The sequence below is a fragment of the Ranitomeya variabilis genome, chromosome 2 (genome assembly GCF_051348905.1).
Source record: "Ranitomeya variabilis isolate aRanVar5 chromosome 2, aRanVar5.hap1, whole genome shotgun sequence".
Taxonomy (NCBI): domain Eukaryota; kingdom Metazoa; phylum Chordata; class Amphibia; order Anura; family Dendrobatidae; genus Ranitomeya; species Ranitomeya variabilis.
In genome coordinates, this window is record NC_135233.1 from 718,805,723 (window position 1) to 718,828,976 (window position 23,254).

General features: G+C 41.3%; 1 protein-coding gene across 2 annotated transcripts; it reads right to left on the bottom strand.

The window, feature by feature from the left end:
- Nucleotides 1-10,111: 10,111 nt before the first annotated feature.
- Nucleotides 10,112-16,655, bottom strand: LOC143809861 (germ cell nuclear acidic protein-like). Of its 2 annotated transcripts, XR_013222494.1 has the most exons (14): nucleotides 16,416-16,655; nucleotides 15,984-16,062; nucleotides 15,449-15,491; nucleotides 15,148-15,218; nucleotides 14,931-15,047; nucleotides 14,601-14,646; nucleotides 13,996-14,137; nucleotides 13,559-13,691; nucleotides 12,904-13,111; nucleotides 12,528-12,767; nucleotides 12,023-12,163; nucleotides 11,596-11,724; nucleotides 10,980-11,178; nucleotides 10,112-10,422 (listed from the first exon to the last, which is right to left on the bottom strand). XR_013222494.1 is itself a non-coding variant. In XM_077292845.1 (10 exons), exons 1-10 carry the CDS (start codon nucleotides 16,482-16,484, stop codon nucleotides 12,686-12,688), a joined length of 990 nt encoding a protein of 329 aa, XP_077148960.1. In that variant the 5' UTR covers nucleotides 16,485-16,655; the 3' UTR covers nucleotides 12,256-12,685. The 2 variants fall into 2 exon arrangements, 1 of the variants encoding a protein (XP_077148960.1); XM_077292845.1 differs by lacking the exons at nucleotides 10,112-10,422; nucleotides 10,980-11,178; nucleotides 11,596-11,724; nucleotides 12,023-12,163 and having other exon boundaries at nucleotides 12,256-12,767.
- Nucleotides 16,656-23,254: the final 6,599 nt, after the last annotated feature.

Below are 23,254 nucleotides of genomic sequence, written 5' to 3' on the forward strand. Positions count from 1 at the left end.
AAGTGAGAAGGAGCCCTTAGCCTCTCTTCCCCCTGCTTGTAGTGGTGGCGTATGCGGTAATAGTTGGGGGGGTTAATGTCACCTTTGTATTGTAAGGTGACATCAAGCCCTGCTTAGTAATGGAGAGGTGTCAATAAGACACCTATCCATTACTAATCCTATAGTTGTTATGTGGTTAAATCAAGACACAGCCAGAACAAAGTATTTTAATGAAATAAAACACCACACAGTTTCCCATCTTTACTATACTCCTAAGGCCGGCGTCACACTAGTGAGTTTTACGGACGTATGAGCGCAGAAAATACGTCCGTAAAATACGCATTACACACGGCCCAATGAATCTCTATGGGGCTGCTCCTATCAGCCGTATATTACGCATCCGTAACATATGGTATTGTACGGCCGTAGAAAATCGCAGCATGCTGTGTTTGTCAGCGTATTGCGCAAAAAATACGCCAAGGAAAGTCTATGGGTGCGAGAAAAATACTGATTACACACGGAGCAGCAGTGTGACTTGTGAAAAATACGCAGCGTGTTCTATAGAAAAGCCGGTAATTCAATTGCCGGCTTTTTCTTTCTCCTTCACAAACCCGACAGGATATGAGACATGGTTTACATACAGTAAACCATCTCATATCCCTTTTTTTGGCATATTGATAGATCAGGCGATTGTGAAAGCGGCGATACCAAATATGTGTAGGTTTGATTTTTTTTTTTTTTTTTGGATGGGGCGAAAGGGGGGCGATTTAAACTTTTATATATTTTTTATTTATTACAAATTTTTTAATAAGATTTTTTTTACACTTTTGCCATGCTTCAATAGCCTCCATGGAAGGCTAGAAGCTGGCATAGCCTGATCGGCTCTGCTACATAGCAACGATCATGCAGGCTTGCTATGAGCGCCGACCACAGGGGGGCGCTCACAGCAGGCCGGCATCAGTAACCATAGAGGTCTCAAGGACCTCTACGGTTACCATCCTGATGCATTGCCGACCCCCGATCATGTGACGGGGTCGGCGATTCGCTCACTTCCGGCCGCGCAGCCGGAAGCGGTAGTTAAATGCCGCTGTCAGCGTTTGACAGCGGCATTTAAGAGGTTAATAGCGGCGGGTGAATCGCGATTTCACCCTCCACTATTGCGCGCACATGTCAGCTGTACAAAAGAGCTGACATGTCGCGACTTTGATGTGGAATAGTTACAACTAGCACACTCAAATGTGATGCAAAAAGGGGGGGTGTTTAATATACCTACAGTTGTGGCCAAAAGTATTGACACCCCTGCAATTCTGTCAGATAATACTTAGTTTCTTCCTGAAAATGACTGCAAACACAAATTCTTTGGTATTATTATCTTCATTTAATTTGTCTTAAATGAAAAAATACAAAAAAAGAATTGTCCTAAAGCCAAATTGGATATAATTCCACACCAAACATAAAAAAGGGGGTGGACAAAAGTATTGGCACTGTTCGAAAAATCATGTGATGCTTCTCTAATTTGTGTAATTAACAGCACCTGTAACTTACCTGTGGCACCTAACAGGTATTGGCAATAACTAATTCACACTTGCAGCCAGTTGACATGGATTAAAGTTGACTCAACCTCTATCCTGTGTCCTTGTGTGTACCACATTGAGCATGGAGAAAAGAAAGAAGACCAAAGAACTGTCTGCAGACTTGAGAAACCAAATTGTGAGAGCATGAGCAATCTCAAGGCTACAAGTCCATCTCCAAAGACCTGAATGAAAAGGGACTGTATGGAAGGAGACCCAGGAAGACCCCACTTCTTACCCCGAGACATAAAAAAGCCAGGCTGGAGTTTACCAAAACTTACCTGAAAAAGCCTAAAAGATTTTAGAAGAATGTTCTCTGGTCAGATGAGACAAAAGTAGAGCTTTTTGGGCAAAGGCATCAACATAGAGTTTACAGGATAAAAAAAGAGGCATTCAAAGAAAAGAACACGGTCCCTACAGTCGAACATGGTGGAGGTTCCCTGATGTTTTGGGGTTGCTTTGCTGCCTCTGGCACTGGACTGCTTGACCGTGTGCATGGCATAATGAAGTCTGAAGACTACCAACAAATTTTGCAGCATAATGTAGGGCCCAGTGTGAGAAAGCAGGTTCTCCCTAAGAGGTCATGGGTCTTCCAGCAGGACAATGACCCAAAACACACTTCAAAAAACACTAGAAAACGGTTTGAGAGAAAGCACTGGAGACTTCTAAGGTAGCCAGCAATGAGTCCAGACCTGAATCCCATAGAACACCTGTGGAGAGATCTACAAATGGCAGTTTGGAGAAGGCACCCTTCAAATATCAGGGACCTGGAGCAGTTTGGAGAGAAAAAACATTATATTTCAGCTCACCCGCATAACTTTTGTCACGTGGTTTGAACTTTGCTCCAACTAATATGAGTCTCAATATTCTTTTCTTTTCCACTCTTAAAGACATAAATAAATTTGTCAGAGACTTAACAGTCAAAAAGCATTTCTTTACAGAAAAACAAGAACTGGTCACACCCAATGCTTCATCTGTGACTTAATGAATTTTCAGGAATGAATTTCTCCGAACAAAACTGTTTATCGTCTCTCTTAGAGTTGGACACAGAAAGCTCACAAACACAAGACATTAACTGTTTATCCTCTTTCAAAACAAAAAATCCAATGTTCTACCCTGTACACACACAAACGGATTCTATGGATCGATTTCAGGAGAACATTGAAAGGGATATTCGTAAACTCATGTCCAATTCCTCTCATCAATTTCATAAATTCAATTTATCTAAACTGGAACGTGAATCTTTGGAAAAAATTAAAAACAATTCTGACATTGTCATAAAAATGTCAGACAAAGGAGGATCTATTGTTATTTTGAATAAAACTGATTACTTTGATGCCATCTATTGCATGTTATCAGCGAATAATGACTACAGTCAATTGAAATCTGACCCAACTACGGAATATTTAATATTATGTAAAAAAATCATTGACAATGGTCTCAACCAAGGTTTTTTTTCTCAAAAACAGGCTGATTACCTTTATATCGATAATCCCATGATTCCTTTCCTACATGCTCTACCTAAGACACATAAGAACATTTTTCCACCTCCTATGAGACCTATAATCTCAGGGATTGGCTCATATAGTGAGCACTTAGGTGAATGGCTGGATACCATATTGCAACCTCTAGCGCAAAGAGTCCCAGGTTATTTGAAGGACTCTAGGGATGTCTTATATATGTTCGAGGGTATTGTATGGGACTCACAGTGGACATGGTTGTCTTGTGACATTGTTGCATTGTACACTTCAATTCCTCATAAAGTCGCATTATATGCCATTCAATTTCATTTGGCTAAATACAGCGACTTTTCTCAGGAGTTTCAATCATTCATTATTTCTGTGCTTGCATTTTTGTTATCACACAATTATTTTATGTTTGACAGGAAATATTTCATTCAGAATAACGGAGTTTCTATGGGGCGAAATTTTCCCCATCCGTAGCAAATTTGGTAATGTCTTGGTGGGAGGAGAGCTATATCTATTCTTCTAATAATCCATTTTTTGAACATGTAAAGTGGTATTCCAGATATATAGACAATTTATTGTTAGTTTGGTCTGGTAGTCATAATTCTATTTTACAATTCATCTCTTACATTAATAACAATCTGTTTAATCTCAAATTCACTTATGTTTGTGACAAAGTATGTATAACTTTTTTGGATTTAGTTCTCACAGGTACACATGGTGAACCAATTCAAACCCACACCTATCGTAAGAGGACTGCAGGTAATACCATTTTACATGCAAAAAGTTTTCATCCTACCCATACCATACAATCCATTCCACTCGGTGAAGCACTCAGAGCCAAACGGAATTGTAATAATGATAAAGCTTTTGAACAAGAAAAACTTACCATCAAAAAACGTTTAAATACTAGACATTATCCAAATTGGAGCATAGAACGTGCCTTTAATATAGTGGATACCAAACAAAGATCGGATCTCATTAATATTAACACTAGTTCCAAAAAAAACAACAAAAAAAATAATAACAAAACATCCTTAGATCAACCAACTTTAATACTCACATATAGTACTTATTTTATATCCATTTCTGATATTGTTTTTCGTAATCTTAATATTCTCAGAGATGATGACATCATGGATACTATTCTTCAAAACGGTATTAAAATTGTACCCAGACGAGCCCCTACCTTGGGCAACGTCTTATCTCCCAGTTATTTAGATTATAATACCAGTAAAAATTCCACAACTTGGTTATCCACTAAAGTATTTTTGGGTTGTGGTTCACACCCATGTAAAACCTGCCCATATACTAAAAAAAACACTACATTTACTTGCTCTGATAATCAAAAACATTTTTCCATCAAAAGCTTTCTTAATTGTAACACAAACTTTATTGTTTATGTAATTGAATGTACTGAATGCAAATTATTGTACATTGGATCTACTATCAGAAGACTTAAGGACAGATTTCGTGAACATCTTTATGATATTACACAACCAACATTGAGACATATATCAAATGTTTCTAATCATTTTATTAGAATTCATAACAGGCAAACCAAAAGTCTAAAAGTCTACGCGATTGAACAGATCTATAGAAACAACAGAGGAGGAGACAGAGAAAGCAAATTACGCGATAAAGAGGCATTCTGGATTTATCTGCTCAATACCCGTGTACGTACAGGGCTAAATCTGAGAAAAGAAGCGATGTTGCATTATTAACTTGTGTTTCACAATATTTTTTCTTGTATACGTTTTATATATATTTGTTTTGCACAGTTTTTAAGTCGGTCTTTGATTTCTTCCTCGCCGCTGTGTCGGCTTGTTAATGATTCAGATTAGACTGATTGTATCCACCTGTTGTATTGCTTTTTATATCCGGGACTTTTCTGCTCATTTTTATGCTGAAGTTTAAGAGCGCTTTCAACGCTTGAAACGCGTCCAGCGATTCGATGGTTGTTTCCATCCTTATTTTGTGATATATATTTTTTGTAAGCAGCTTTCCAATTTTTAAAGATGTTCGAATAAAATTTCTGTTAATTTTACTCCTGGAGCTGGGTTTTTTTCTTCTCTTTTGCTCACAACCTGGAGCAGTTTGCCAAAGAAGAATGGTCTAAAATTCCAGCAGAGCATTGTAAGAAACTCATTGATGGTTAGCGGAAGCGGTTGGTCGCAGTTATTTTGGCTAAAGGTTGTGCAACCAAGTATTAGGCTGAGGGTGTCAATACTTTTGTCTGTCCCATTTTTGGAGTTTTGTGTGAAATGATCAATGTTTTGCTTTTTACATCATTCTTTTTTGTGTTTTTTCATTTAAGACAAATTAAATGAAGATAATAATACCAAAGAATTTGAGTTTGCAATCATTTTCAGGAAGAAACTGAGTATTATCTGACAGAATTGCAGGGGTGTCAATACTTTTGGCCGCAACTGTACAGTAGTCACAAACGTTTTGGTCTGCAATGGACCTTCATCAGTGTGCTACAGAAAAAAAATAATATAAATGTGCATAAACATATACATAAAAACAAAAAATAAATAACAAAAGTATATACATCAGAAAAAAGGGTCATGAATGATGCTAAGAAAACAACCGTATAGTACTACCAACACATCTAAGCTCAAGATGTATAAAAGAGTATAGAAGCAAAAAGAGTATACAAGCACAAGCTGGTTCATACAAATGTGTGCATAAAGAGACATCTCTGAAGACCACGGTGACTGTGGGAGGCAAGATGCACGGGGATGGGTGCGTACAGGGGTGGTCTAGCAAGTTGGTATAAAAGGATTACATACCTAAATATAGCGTGAATGGTATATATAGTAGAACCCCGGTAGGAATTAATTGATTCGCATCTAAAGTGGAAGAAATAGTGTGACGTAAAGAGGTAATACTCATGTGTGATTTACGTGAGACTGTAAGACCGTACCTACCAAAATGTAAGTTTAACTGGAAAAATTGCACTGAAAACAGTTTTGAATGGTAGGTCAGTCTGGGGGAGGAAAAATATAGCGGTAAGGAATGCGGTAAAAAACTGCCAAAAAAAAAAAGGTGCTGATCAATGAAGCGTAGTCATTGTGATGCCGCCTAGTAACTTACCCGGCTAGCGGGAGAGGAAGAGGCAACGAGAGCCACGCGGTATCCGCCGCAAGTGGAGTGAGGGCCATGTGTGTCCATAGCCTCTATATATGGAGGAGAGTGTGCCAGCACTAAGACCGGTATGTGGAGACTGGAAGGGGCGGAGCGGTCGTGATGCATGTGTCACATGACCGATGGGGGCGGCGTGATGTGCGCTCCACTGATACTGTAGGAGGAGGTGATGCGTTCCAGAGCCGAAAAGTGAGATGCTGTGAGTCACAGGAGAGTGCAGATCACAGTAGAAAGAAGTCAGAACGGACGTCTCTGTGGGGAGAGACAATAAATTAGTTTCTGCACATTCCAGCATTATCTTATCAATGTTATACCGCAGTTAAATATGGCATGTGGCAAGTATGGAAAATAGCACCAGAAATGTAACATACAGCAGTGGGGTACACATCATAGTTAATGACCCAGAGGAAATGAATGGTGTATACATAATACCGCAAATGAATATAATAAATGCGGCAAATAAAGAGATTGGCATAAGAGATATAACATACCCTAGGATGATGTGTCATTAATGATTAAATGGTGGTGCCCCAGAATAATGTACTGATTTCTGCAAATAACAGCATAGTAATTTCTGCATAATAACGTAATTAAACATGATAGGTATGGCATGTAGTAGGTAACATGCAGTAATATTATACTAGTTGAGGGCCCAAAGGTGATGTGTGACACCATATTGACGCCCTAAAATTTTTTTTCGAACTTTAAATAAAGGATTGCAGATCGTAATCTCTATTAAGTCCTTTGGGACTGAGAGTGTTCAGTTCGTGGATCCAATATACTTCTCTGTGTTTAAGCATAGAGATCCGGTCACCGCCTCGACGAGGGGGTGTCACTTGTTCGATAATTTGAAATCTCAGTTGAGACAGATTGTGGCCTTTGGTGATAAAGTGAGAGGGTATGGGAAGCAGTAGATTCTTACATCGGATGGTCGACTTGTGTTTTGATATTCTGTCCTTGACCGATTGCGTGGTCTTTCCCACATACATTAGGCCACAGCGGCACTTAATCAGGTAAACAGCGAAATTAGTGTCACACGTGAAAAAATTATCGATATGATATCGTTCACCTTTGAGTACGTTGTTGCACTGGTTGCAGTTTAAACAGGGGAACGTGCCTGTCTTAGGATTACTCAAAAAAAACGTTGGGTGTAAAGTGGACGTGGGGGGGTCAATATCTGCCCAGACCTGACTGTCCCTGATGTTACGTGGTCGTTTGAAAAATGGCAAAAAAGGTTCTTTCCCACAATCAAAGAATTTCAGCAACCTTTTTTGCCATGTTTCAAAACATGCGTGGGGACCCTCCATCCGACCCCCCTTGTTCCCACTCATCTGCTGGTAAGCATTGCACCTTTTTCCAGTTACTTCCGCACTTTATATGAAAGATAGACAGATGTTAATTTATCCTTAGTCACTTTATGGATGCATGCTGACCTCCACGTGTCCACTTTTTGATGCACTGCTCCCGCAGGGTTATGGTCTTTAGACCTTTATGTTATTTTTTCCAGGGACTCATGTGCAATGTGAGGTGGTGATAGGTGGGGGGTGGGGTATATAGCAATCTGCATTGTTTATGGCTCTTTATGTACTGTTGAGATGTTTTATCTTTTCTACGAATTAATAAAATTATATGACTATTTTACCGGATGTAATAAGTTTGCTCCATTTTCTCCTATTTTTGTCCCATTACACTATACAGGTACAGGCGTTTAATTTGCGGCAGTCCACACAGAATTGAAGGGTTCTGTCTTATTTTCTGACAAGGACTATTGGAGCGGCCCATGGGCTCTGGCTTTCCCAGATCACGTCATTCTGTAACAACTGAGAGAGCATCCCCTTTACTTCCTGTTACAACTGTGGAGGAATCTGTTGATAACGCTCCCACAGGGGCCGCTTGTCCCGTTGGGATCTCGTGGGTGATAGCGGTGGTACGCCCGAAGTCTTCGTCGTGCTGAGTGAACACATCCCGATAGCATCCCAGCAGGAATTCCACTTGTATCTGGCTAGGTGTAAGCCCAGTAAGTTCAGTCCGCATCTGGTCAAGTATTTTCCACCCCTCTTTTTGCTGGAATTTTTTTGACGCAGATATAGTTCTTACAGCAACGATCCAAGAATCCTCTTCCCTTGTGGTCAATTGGATGGTCTGGCGTGGTATCAATTCTTCTGGCATGCCGATGACTTGGGCTAACTCACACGTGGGGGACAAAGTGAGCTGTTCTTCCCTTAAATTTATAAAGCGCACTGGTACCTTTCCTTCACATACGGTAGCCAGCGTCCATACGACCAATAACCCGGGTGGTACATTCTCCAGAGCAGCTGGCTCCAATTGTGTCTCTACCCCTTCCAGGGGCATCCGGGGCCTCATTCATCAACACACTTCTGAACTCTTTCAACACATTCATCGCCAAGTTGACCGTATACCCTCGTTCTATGTCCCCCGAGGTCAGCACCACTCCTTTGCGGCCCAGATTCTTTCCGCAGACCTTCATTTGCATCCTGGTCTGAGATGAGTCCTGGGTTCTGGTGTCGTCGGGGTCCTGGAATGTCCTTTTGGGGGCCTGGTTCCACGATGGGTCACGCTGGAGAGAGGACAGTCCTTTCTTTTTAAGCGTCGGCACAACGCTAATACAGGCGGGAGAGTATACATTTAACGGCCGCACTTGGTTCACGGCCGGGATGTCGAGTCTAGAACTGCGCCCTCTGTGGTCTGGTCAAGGGGAGGGCTCACTCATGCTCAGAGTCACTGTGGGACTGGATCAGGTGAGAGAAGCAGCCGCAGTCAAAAAAAGGGATTTTATGCTTCAATTTGCAAGTAAGAAAAGATTTTAAGTTTATTGAACATTCACCACAGGAAAATATCACTACAATTAAGTGCCAAGGTAAGGTAACGTTTCGACCCTGTTCCTGGGTCTTTATCAAACCTCACTTGGGAAATAGAAAAAATAGCCAGGATTGACCTAGGTATATTGAAGACAGAAGTCCCAGCTGGGGCTTAAGGTATCTGGAATAATGGCGCCATCTGACCATCACATCCGGACTCATCCTGGACAAGGCACACCGAGGCTGGCTCTCCTCCTTACACACACAAAATCAAGAAATTTACCCATGGCACTGCAGCTAATCTCCCTGGATGTGGACGGCAGAGAAAAATTGTTGAAAGGTTGAAACACGGTATAGTCTGGATAATAGATACGCAGCTAAAATTAAGTTCCAAAGAAATTGAAGCTGCCCTGAAGTCTTCAGGGTACATCAGTGTCAGTGTGAATTATCCATTGACATTTGAATGAAAAGAAACACACACACTGTGACACATCCATATTGTCTCTTGCACTATCCCTCTTTCTGTGCGTGCCCCTAACAATTGAAAAAGATCACACTCCACAATGGTCCAGCTCCAAGTTTGAGGCATGAATAGTTAAAATCTATTATTTATTGGTTGTAACTTGTGATTAAAACCTGATCATACACTGAATACATTGTGCACCGTATCATCATGTTTTAATTGAAACCAATAAATAATGGATTCTAACTATTGATGTCAAACTTGAAGCTGGACCAGGTGAGCTGGTCTCCTTTTTCAATCGAAGTCCCACAACCCCTCAGTCTACAGAAAAATTCCCCCCAAACTGCAGTCTACAGTAAAGGCAACAGACCTCCGATGACTATGGCCTGAATAGGTGATAACTCCTTTTTACCAAAATACCTTATTAGTTAAAAAGAAAACGGAAACAAGCTCCCTTTGTAATTATTCATGACGTAGTTGTCAGATTATACAATAGGTTTCCTTTTATTTTTCTCACTTACGAGGCAGTGCCAGAGATAATGGCAGGCAGGTTCTGCATCTCGGCAATCTGAAGTTCCTGAGGATGTCCAGCAGATATAGGAGTAGATAATGAGGAGATGAGGAATACATACTGTATATTCTTTGTTTTTATTTGGGGTCGGGGTGAGGAAGAAGAATATATTTTTTATATAATCTTTGCTAATTTTATTTTTTTCCTCTTACAACCTTTTCTCAGCACACTCTTCCTCCTCTTCTGCAGTAGGCCAATGGTTGGTATCATTAGCTGCTCTTCCAGGCTTTATGATGACTCTTGCAGACAACTCTCCATTAGGATGTACATTTACAGGAGTCGTAGGCATAGTCTCCGATAGGAGAAGTCATGTTGTCCACCAAGTACGTAGCCTTCAGAATAGCATGTAGGCCGTGAGCAGGATGTTTAATTTTGGAAGAAGAGGTGCATCCTTGGTCGTATTCTGTGAATGTGGATAATAAGAATGACTTGTTAAAACAAAAATACACTTATTTTATAGCGTAAGGATATAACTTTATGAATATGATCATGTTTGCAGTCCCATGTCAACTGAGTGATTACAGAAAATGTCTTTTGCTCAATTGATATTTCTCTTAATACTGGCTTTAATCTTAATCTGTCATTCAGTCTGATGCTGTGAGTCCATAAGACAATGTTTCCATAGGATATGAGTTTCCTGACGTGTACTGGACTATATGCTGACGCTGGTAGGATGGCTTTTACGCTTTTTTTTAAATCAAAAGCGGTGTTTACTAAGTACTTTATTATTTATATGCTGTATTGCCTTTACTTATTTACTAACAGCAGGGTATATCTTCATTTGTTTCTATCTTAAGAATAGACAATAGACAGAAAAGAGCAGGAATATCAGTTATTAGTGGAAGGGCATGGATTATTAGTGAAATATTAGATCCTTGTCTTCTGTGAACTCTTGGTGTCAGAATATAAATGTCATTAATATATACTTTATAATTATATGAAAATAAAATATCTTCTTACCTGTTTTCACAACTTGTAATTGTGCATTCAGTTGTCATCAATTGTATGATACATGCTCACTGGTGGAAGCCCAGGGTCAACATGGGTGACCTTCTGAGTGTAGGACATCCACAGTGGACCATGTCCATCATTTTGCACTCTTTGAAAATACCAGCAGGCGGCATGGCACATTTCTGTGCTAATGTGTCTGTAAGGCACTCTAAAGATAGAAAATACACAATATTAGTTGTAAAGATACTTTACATCCTAAGTGCCAACCTGCTAGGCCATATTATAGGGAAGGCTGAAGAGACATTTGCCCTGGAGCTTTGGAGTTTTCGTCAAGTATATGATGTAAAGTAACTCCATCACCCAGGATGACTCCTCTGATCTATTGACCCAGCAATTTCTAGTTACACCCCTGGCAGTCAGTTATTATATGTAGTGTATCCACTGCTCACCTCTGGAACACGGAAAAAGGCTTTTCAATGGTTTGGTTAACAACATATAGCCGAGCATGTGTGTTTCTCCAGCTTGGAAGCTACAAAAGTTGCAGTAACTTTAGTCCTGCCTTAACAATCTGTTACTTCTATGAAAATGTTATATTTTTGCAAAATAATTGCCATGTGAAACTTACCTGCGGAGTCACTGACTTTTTCTGACCGCTCATCCTGGGAAATCGATCCTTTTCCTGATAGATATAAATACAATGGGCTCATGTTGCCCTCAGTCTTTTGCTCCACGATATTTGTATGGAAGCAGGAGCCTAAACATGAGAAATGAAGAATCAAAATGTATTAAATCTGTTGTTCCATCAACCACAGTAGACAAGCAGTTCCTTCTAGGACACTACAAAATGGAGGAATAACTTGTGGCTACTGGTCCTAAAGATTCTGTTGGGCATCAGGGCCTGGGGTGACTGCTACATTTACACCTCTATAACTGCAGTTAGATAGAGGGATAGTAAAGGGTATTGATCATTTTTCATATGAAAGTTTACATGAAGAGCTACAGATAGCAGAACATAGATGAGGATGTACAACCCGGGGATTGTAATATTTTACCTTGTTCTCAAACACGGTTCGGTTGTAGAGCTTGAACAGCCATGTAACCAGCTCATGTTCTATCTCCTGGAAATCCATCATGGAATGAGATGTGGATGATGTAACATCCTTTAGGAAGCAGCCGTGGATGTTATACAAGGTCTGCAAATAATGGAAGCTCGTATAGTAAGCCGTGGATAATGTCTCATTCTTACTGCCTGTTTACGGTTGTCTAGACATCTATTGTCTATCTCTGGTTTCCTTTCCCTCGACTGTCCGTGTCCTATGGGTTCAATCTTTATGCTGCACCGATGTCTGTTGTCCGTGTGCCCACCCCGACCTTGGGCTTGGAGGATCCACCTCAGCTGGTGAGTCTAACACTGTAATCTTAATCTGCCATCCTTTCTAATGCTGTGAGTTTATAAAACACTGTTTCGGTAGGATATATGTTTCCTGACGTACTGGACACTGACCATTGCATAAATGTTGTTCATATTGTTACTATACAATAAACATGTATACTTACATGGGATAATGGAAGCAATAAATTGCTTCTGATTGGTAGTCCAGCCCTGATTATGTTTCTGCAGGTTTTGGTGGATTTTTCCAGATTTAGGTCTTATTTCTGGAATGCAGGTCTCCCTGAGATGTAGATGGTCCTCCCAGAGGTAGGTGGTATTCATCTTAGATGTTTTCCATAAGAAGTTTGCCTCCACATTTTCGGCAATATTCCTTCTCTTTACAGATCTTAGAGAAACGTCCGACTCTAAGGAGACAGAAAGAACAGGGATTAGCAGACAAGAAAGGGCAGGAATATCAGTTACTAGAGATGATGTCCGGGTATCAGAATATTGAATTAATGTAGTTTCTTTTAATTATATAAAAATAAAATATTTCCTTACCTGCGTCCACAACCTGCGCACACGTAGTTGTACTTGTACTTGATGTTAAAAGTGTGATAGACGCTCACAGGTGGTAACTCGGGGTGGACACGTGCGGCCTGTTCGGTGTACGACACCCAGAATGGACCATGTCCATCAATTTGTACGCCATTTAAATGCCAGCAAGCGGCATGGCACATTTCGTGCAGTAATGTGTCTCTAAGGCGCTCTAAAGATAGAAATTACACAGTTACTATAAGTTATAAAGATACTTCACATCACAAGTGCCAACCTGCTGGGCCATATAATCGGGAAAGCTTCAGAAACCTTTGCCCTGGAGCTTTGGAGATTTCCCCAACTAAAGGATCTGAAGGATCTCCATCACCCAGGCTGACTTTTCTGATTCATCGACCCAGTCATTTCTAGCTACAAGCCTGGAAGTTACTATTTATGTGTATTTTATTCACTGTTCACCTTCGGACCCCACACTTCGGACCCCTCATGGAAGGTTTTTCAATTACCCTATCCAGTTAAGAGCCTACAGCCGTGTATGTGTGTCTGTGTTTCTCTGGTTTGCAAGCTATGAAAGTTTCAGTAACTTCAGTCTGGCCCTAACAACCTGTTATTTCTATCACAATGTCAATTTTTTGCTATATGATGGTCATATCAGACTTACCTGCAGAGTCGCACACTTTCTCTGACAGTTGAATTATGGAGTATAGATCTCCATCCAGAAAGGTGTTACGGCAGTTTCCAGCTGATACCCTGAGTCTCTTACTCCACTTTATTTCTATGTTTGACTCAGGAAGCTAAAGATGAGGAATGAAGAAATAAAATACTTTATATCTGTAATTCAATGAAAAACAGCGAAAAATACAGTCCCTTCTAAGACACTACAAAAGGGAGGTATAACTTGTGACTACTGGTCCGAAAGGCTCCCGTAGCCATGGGGTCCCGGGGTGAGTGCTACCTCCTCCGCACCAGTATCACTGTACATTTACATGGAGGAATAGTAAAAGTTATAGATGATTTATTACACAGACGTTTACATGAAGAGTTACAGATAGCAGAATATAGATGAGGATGTACGACCCGGGGATTGTAATATTTTACCTTGCTCTCAAACACGGTGCTGTTGAAGATCTTGAACAGCCATGTAACCAGCTCATATTTGGTGTTCTGGAAGTCCTGCACATACGGAGATGCCGGAGATGTGAGGTCCATTAAGACCCAGCCCTGACTGGCACAAATAGGCCTAGAAGTATAGAAGATCATACATGAAGCCTTGGGTCATATCTCAGGACATACAGAACATTTACCTATTCATTCCTTTCCCCTACAATTTAGAAGGGATTTCCCAATTAAGAATCGAGTCACCCCAATGGTAGAAGGTCAGGGGCACATATACAGCAGGGGCATCCAGCAACAAGCTACGAGTCCGGGCAGGTGGAAGTATCAGCACGGAGATAAATCTCCCAAAAATGTCAATGCAAGAATATAATATATTGCTATGTGAGTGGAGCTGGAACGTCTCATTGGGAGCCAGGAGTTCTATAGGGCAGAGAGGAGGATTAACTACACCCTGACATGGATTGGGGTGTAAAGCAAGGAGATGTGGGAGTGCTGGATTATGTGTACTGAGTTGATGGCTGAGGACGTCCACCAGTAGGCTGCACCACTTTTTAGTTTATAGTATACCATAACTTTATGTAACTTACTGCTCCTCTGAGGTGGATCTCTCCAGGCATCCAGATGATTCTGTATCTGGAAGGAAACATGGAGCAGTGAAAATCTTTTCATCTTTGGTCATTTTCACATTAGGGCATCTATGTAATATTCGTATACAGTTTAGCTAAATTTTCCACCCTTGATTTAAAGGGAGTGAAAAGGCAGCAGATATTCGGGGCCATTACTCCTTTTTACTGCCTTGACTGTGACCACTTTTTGGCTATCCGGCCAAGGTGCCCTGTCTATTGTTAGATTATATTTAGGGGAAATATGTGTAATCGTTATAAATTGTGATATAATCCATAGTTTTGGACACTGACCAGTGACAGGAGATGATGGTGTCATTATATTGTAGTCTCCATCGCTGAGAATATAAATCTGTGGAGATCCACATTGCTCAGGGGCGTCATCAGCCTCGATGTCAGAAGTCCTGAGTCCTGTGAATAACATAGAACAGAACAGAAAATGGATTAATGGACTGTGTCAGATACCAGAAATCTAGGTTGAGTCTAGAAAACACAGCTAATCAGTCCTTACTTTTGGGAGATGATGTCTCCTCCCCACTAAGATATTCATCGTCATCAGACACAACAATGACGTTGAAGTCACTGTGAAAGCAAATATAGAAATAAGAATTAATGGGGAAAATTCTAATATTAAAACTACATGAAATTAAGGATGAAATTATTAATATAAATGGATCAGATGAAGTAATTCACAGCCCTGGAACCATCAGGGTCTCATATGAAGCTACGATGAAGGACACTGATTGTCCCCAATAGAAATGTCTCCCAATGGGACCTGAGCTCAGAGATGGAGAAGATGAGATTCATCCTACCTGTAAATGTCAGTGCTGACTGACGGAAAAGTTGTTATTACACCTGAGGAAGTGAAAAAAAAAGATGATATGTTAGACGGTTATTGTAGGTAACAGCAATAAATGATAATTAAAGGGATCTTTCATTACGTGAAGATTGGTGGCAATACTTAGGATAGGCTCATAATGATTAGTGTGGGTCTTATCAAAACAATGAAGGAGCCGCAGTGCCCCTGGAAACCCAATCATTGCCCTCTTCATTGTTTGTAACCCAGTCCTATTGTGTGAGCTGCAGTACCAGAATCGGCAGCCCAAGAGATCAAGCCTGAGCTTACAATGAAGGATGTTTTCCAGGATCCGACCCCCGTTGATCAAACACTGACAGCTTTTACTAAGAATAGGCCATTCATGTTTCAGGAACACACAAGACATTAAAAAAATTAAAAAAAGAAAGTATAGAAGCTGCAAACCCTATAATCCCGGGCAAAGCTGTTCTTATAAACCCATTATTGTGAGGGCCCATATCAGCAGATTACATTGTATCTAGGGTCAGTACCTGGGTCTGCAGATGTTACCCCAGTATCAAAGCCAGCTTCCTGTTGGTCCGGAAGTCTTGGTCTTTTTTTTGGATGGGACTAGAAAAAGAGAAGAAATATAAGACCCCCAATGTCACATAAATCATCAGAAACATCAGTAAAGGGTATGAAAATAACACAAGGGCACATGAGGTAACGGATGCGGGGTGCGGGGGGCATGTTATTCTTATATTAATACTAATAATGATAGAGAAGGTCTAGTAAGATGGATATAAACTCTTTTGTGATTTTCTAAGGTCAAAGCTCATTTACCCAATACCCAAACAGGAATATTACTCTCCATTATCAGTTAGTAAGGAGCCAACAATCCGCAATGTTATGTATTCTAACACATAAATCATTGGCCATAAATGAGTTATATATAAGAATAATGCAGAGAAGTGACGGCTCACCTGATGGAAATCCTCATCGCTGCTGTTCTCTGAATCAGACAGAACAATTGTTCGCTTTTTATTCGCCATTTTATAGCTCTCACAAAACCACAATCCACTCTCTCCAACGCCTTCAACAACCCTCAACGGAATTAGGCGTTACACGGCATCTAGAACTGTCCGGTAACTGTGACATCACTGTAGTGACTCCATCAGCTCTGCACCATCGTCACTGTGACCTCAGCACATATACAATTATAGGCAGCTATGTATGTATAGGCAGGAGGCGGCACGAATATCCCCGATAATTATTCTAATCACATGGGGTAATAATGGTGGGGTTATTTCCAATGAAGTCTGTTTGTAAAAAGCGTTGTTGTCTATTGGTGAAAATAGATTTCCCCCTTTTATTTTCCTCCCTTCTTTCTCCTTGTTTACTTTATTTACAGTTTGTTTTTTTTTAAATGGCCCGGATTTATCAAATAAGACCAATATTCTACAATATGAAACAGAGGCTTACAGGACTGTGGGACAATATGTGCAGTATATGGTGGCAATTACATATGGAGCATCTTATATGGCCATTTATAAGTGGATCATTATATGGCACCAATTACATATGGAGCAATATATGGGGCCAATAATATATGGATTATCTTATGGGACCAATTATTTGTGGAGCAGTATATGGGACCAATAGTATATCGGGAAAAATATATATGGAGAATCTTATGTGGTCAATTAGATATGGAGAAGTATAAGGGGATAAATACATATGGACCAGTACATGGGGTCAATTACATATGGAGAAATATATGGGGCCAATTATATATTGAGCAGTATATGGGGACAATTACTTATGGAACATCATAGCACACATTATATAAGTACACCCGCTCTATATCCGCTCTGTCCTTATACACAGGGCTCGGTACAGTACACAGTATATAAGTACACCCGCTCTATATCAGCTCTGTCCTTATACACAGGGCTCAGTACAGTACACAGTATATAAGTACACCCGCTCTAGATCAGCTCAGTCCTTATACACAGGGCTCAGTTCAGTACACAGTATATAAGTACACCCGCTCTATATCCGCTCTGTCCTTATACACAGGGCTCGGTACAGTACACAGTATATAAGTACACCCGCTCTATATCAGCTCTGTCCTTATACACAGGGCTCAGTACAGTACACAGTATATAAGTACACCTGCTCTAGATCAGCTCTGTCCTTATACACATGGGTCAGTACAGTACACAGTATATAAGTACACCTGCTCTATATCAGCTCTGTCCTTATACACAGGGGTCAGTACAGTACACAGTATATAAGTACACCCACTCTATATCAGCTGTCCTTATACACAGGGCTCAGTACAGTACACAGTATATAAGTACACCCGCTCTAGATCAGCTCTGTCCTTATACACAGGGCTCAGTACAGTACACAGTATATAAGTACACCCGCTCTATATCAGCTCTGTCCTTATACACAGGGCTCAGTACAGTACACAGTATATAAGTACACCCGCTCTATATCAGCTGTCCTTATACACATGGGTCAGTACAGTACACAGTATATAAGTACACCCCCTCTATATCAGCTCTGTCCTTATACACAGGGCTCAGTTCAGTACACAGTATATAAGTACACCCGCTCTATATCAGCTGTCCTTATACACAGGGCTCAGTACAGTACACAGTATATAAGTACACCCGCTCTATATCAGCTCTGTCCTTATACACAGGGCTCAGTACAGTACACAGTATATAAGTACACCCGCTCTATATCAGCTGTCCTTATACACAGGGCTCAGTACAGTACACAGTATATAAGTACACCCGCTCTATATCAGCTCTGTCCTTATACACAGGGCTCAGTACAGTACACAGTATATAAGTACACCCGCTCTATATCAGCTGTCCTTATACACATGGGTCAGTACAGTACACAGTATATAAGTACACCCGCTCTATATCAGCTGTCCTTATACACATGGGTCAGTACAGTACACAGTATATAAGTACACCCGCTCTAGATCAGCTCTGTCCTTATACACAGGGCTCAGTACAGTACACAGTATATAAGTACACCCGCTCTAGATCAGCTCTGTCCTTATACACAGGGCTCAGTACAGTACCCAGTATATAAGTACACCCGCTCTAGATCAGCTCTGTCCTTATACACAGGGCTCAGTACAGTACACAGTATATAAGTACACCCGCTCTATATCAGCTCTGTCCTTATACACAGGGCTCAGTGCAGTACACAGTATATAAGTACACCCGCTCTATATCAGCTCAGTCCTTATACACATGGCTCAGTACAGTATACAGTATATAAGTACACCCGCTCTATATCAGCTCTGTCCTTATACACATGGGTCAGTACAGTACACAGTATATAAGTACACCCGCTCTATATCAGCTCTGTCCTTATACACAGGGCTCAGTACAGTACACATTATATAAGTACACCCGCTCTATATCAGCTCTGTCCTTATACACAGGGCTCAGTACAGTACACAGTATATAAGTACACCCGCTCTATATCAGCTCTGTCCTTATACACATGGGTCAGTACAGTACACAGTATATAAGTACACCCGCTCTATATCAGCTCTGTCCTTATACACAGGGCTCAGTACAGTACACAGTATATAAGTACACCCGCTCTATATCAGCTCTGTCCTTATACACAGGGCTCAGTACAGTACACAGTATATAAGTACACCCGCTCTATATCAGCTGTCCTTATACACATGGGTCAGTACAGTACACAGTATATAAGTACACCCCCTCTATATCAGCTCTGTCCTTATACACAGGGCTCAGTTCAGTACACAGTATATAAGTACACCCGCTCTAGATCAGCTCTGTCCTTATACACAGGGCTCAGTACAGTACACAGTATATAAGTACACCCGCTCTATATCAGCTGTCCTTATACACAGGGCTCAGTACAGTACACAGTATATAAGTACACCCGCTCTATATCAGCTCTGTCCTTATACACAGGGCTCAGTACAGTACACAGTACATAAGTACACCCGCTCTATATCAGCTGTCCTTATACACATGGGTCAGTACAGTACACAGTATATAAGTACACCCCCTCTATATCAGCTCTGTCCTTATACACATGGGTCAGTACAGTACACAGTATATAAGTACACCCGCTCTATATCAGCTGTCCTTATACACATGGGTCAGTACAGTACACAGTATATAAGTACACCCGCTCTAGATCAGCTCTGTCCTTATACACAGGGCTCAGTACAGTACACAGTATATAAGTACACCCGCTCTAGATCAGCTCTGTCCTTATACACAGGGCTCAGTACAGTACCCAGTATATAAGTACACCCGCTCTATATCAGCTCTGTCCTTATACACAGGGCTCAGTACAGTACACAGTATATAAGTACACCCGCTCTATATCAGCTCTGTCCTTATACACAGGGCTCAGTGCAGTACACAGTATATAAGTACACCCGCTCTATATCAGCTCTGTCCTTATACACATGGGTCAGTACAGTACACAGTATATAAGTACACCCGCTCTATATCAGCTCTGTCCTTATACACAGGGCTCAGTACAGTACACAGTATATAAGTACACCCGCTGTATATCAGCTCTGTCCTTATACACATGGGTCAGTACAGTACACAGTATATAAGTACACCCGCTCTATATCAGCTCTGTCCTTATACACAGGGCTCAGTACAGTACACAGTATATAAGTACACCCGCTCTATATCAGCTCTGTCCTTATACACATGGGTCAGTACAGTACACACTATATAAGTACACCTGCTCTATATCAGCTCTGTCCTTATACACAGGGCTCAGTACAGTACACAGTATATAAGTACGCCCGCTCTATATCAGCTCTGTCCTTATACACAGGGCTCAGTACAGTACACAGTATATAAGTACACCCGCTCTAGCTCCGCTCTGTCCTTATACACAGGGCTCAGTACAGTATAGAGTATATAAGTACACCCGCTCTATATCAGCTGTCCTTATACACATGGGTCAGTACAGTACCCAGTATATAAGTACACCTGCTCTATATCAGCTCTGTCCTTATACACAGGGCTCAGTACAGTACCCAGTATATAAGTACACCCGCTCTAGCTCCGCTCTGTCCTTATACACAGGGCTCAGTACAGTATAGAGTATATAAGTACACCCGCTCTAGATCAGCTCTGTCCTTATACACAGGGCTCAGTTCAGTACACAGTATATAAGTACACCCGCTCTATATCAGCTCTGTCCTTATACACAGGGCTCAGTACAGTACACAGTATATAAGTACACCCGCTCTATATCAGCTCTGTCCTTATACACAGGGCTCAGTACAGTACACAGTATATAAGTACACCCGCTCTATATCAGCTCTGTCCTTATACACAGGGCTCAGTACAGTACACAGTATATAAGTACACCCGCTCTATATCAGCTCTGTCCTTATACACAGGGCTCAGTGCAGTACACAGTATATAAGTACACCCGCTCTATATCAGCTCTGTCCTTATACACATGGGTCAGTGCAGTACACAGTATATAAGTACACCCGCTCTAGATCAGCTCTGTCCTTATACACAGGGCTCAGTACAGTACCCAGTATATAAGTACACCCGCTCTATATCAGCTCTGTCCTTATACACAGGGCTCAGTACAGTACACAGTATATAAGTACACCCGCTCTATATCAGCTCTGTCCTTATACACAGGGCTCAGTACAGTACACAGTATATAAGTACACCCGCTCTATATCAGCTCTGTCCTTATACACATGGGTCAGTACAGTACACAGTATATAAGTACACCCGCTCTAGATCAGCTCTGTCCTTATACACAGGGCTCAGTACAGTACACAGTATATAAGTACACCCGCTCTATATCAGCTCTGTCCTTATACACATGGGTCAGTACAGTACACAGTATATAAGTACACCCGCTCTATATCAGCTCTGTCCTTATACACAGGGGTCAGTACAGTACACAGTATATAAGTACACCCGCTCTAGATCAGCTCTGTCCTTATACACAAGGCTCAGTACAGTACACAGTATATAAGTACACCCGCTCTATATCAGCTCTGTCCTTATACACAGGGCTAAGTACAGTACACAGTATATAAGTACACCCGCTCTATATCAGCTCTGTCCTTATACACAGGGCTCAGTACAGTACACAGTATATAAGTACACCCGCTCTATATCAGCTCTGTCCTTATACACATGGGTCAGTACAGTACACAGTATATAAGTACACCCGCTCTATATCAGCTCTGTCCTTATACACAGGGGTCAGTACAGTACACAGTATATAAGTACACCCGCTCTAGATCAGCTCTGTCCTTATACACATGGCTCAGTACAGTACACAGTATATAAGTACACCTGCTCTAGATCAGCTCTGTCCTTATACACAGGGCTCAGTACAGTACACAGTATATAAGTACACTCGCTCTAGATCAGCTCTGTCCTTATACACATGGGTCAGTACAGTACACAGTATATAAGTACACCCGCTCTAGATCAGCTCTGTCCTTATACACAGGGCTCAGTGCAGTACACAGTATATAAGTACACCCGCTCTATATCAGCTCTGTCCTTATACACAGGGCTAAGTACAGTACACAGTATATAAGTACACCCGCTCTATATCAGCTCTGTCCTTATACACAGGGCTAAGTACAGTACACAGTATATAAGTACACCCGCTCTATATCAGCTCTGTCCTTATACACAGGGCTCAGTGCAGTACACAGTATATAAGTACACTCGCTCTATATCAGCTCTGTCCTTATACACAGGGCTCAGTACAGTACACAGTATATAAGTACACCCGCTCTATATCAGCTCTGTCCTTATACACAGGGCTCAGTACAGTACACAGTATATAAGTACACCCGCTCTAGATCAGCTCTGTCCTTATACACAGGGCTCAGTACAGTATAGAGCATATAAGTACACCCGATCTATATCAGCTCTGTCCTTATACACAGGGCTCAGTACAGTACACAGTATATAAGTACACCCGCTCTATATCAGCTCTGTCCTTATACACAGGGCTCAGTACAGTACACAGTATATAAGTACACCCGCTCTATATCAGCTCTGTCCTTATACACATGGGTCAGTACACTACACAGTATATAAGTACACCCGCTCTAGATCAGCTCTGTCCTTATACACAGGGCTCAGTACAGTACACAGTATATAAGTACACCCGCTGTATATCAGCTCTGTCCTTATACACAGGGCTCAGTACAGTACACAGTATATAAGTACACCCGCTCTATATCAGCTCTGTCCTTATACACAGGGCTCAGTACAGTACACAGTATATAAGTACACCCGCTCTATATCAGCTCTGTCCTTATACACAGGGCTCAGTACAGTACACAGTATATAAGTACACCCGCTCTATATCAGCTCTGTCCTTATACACAGGGCTCAGTTCAGTACACAGTATATAAGTACACCCGCTCTATATCAGCTCTGTCCTTATACACAGGGCTCAGTACAGTACACAGTATATAAGTACACCCGCTCTATATCAGCTCTGTCCTTATACACAGGGGTCAGTGCAGTACACAGTATATAAGTACACCCGCTCTATATCAGCTCTGTCCTTATACACAGGGCTCAGTACAGTACACAGTATATAAGTACACCCGCTCTATATCAGCTCTGTCCTTATACACAGGGCTCAGTACAGTACACAGTATATAAGTACACCCGCTCTATATCAGCTCTGTCCTTATACACAGGGCTCAGTACAGTACACAGTATATAAGTACACCCGCTCTATATCAGCTCTGTCCTTATACACAGGGCTC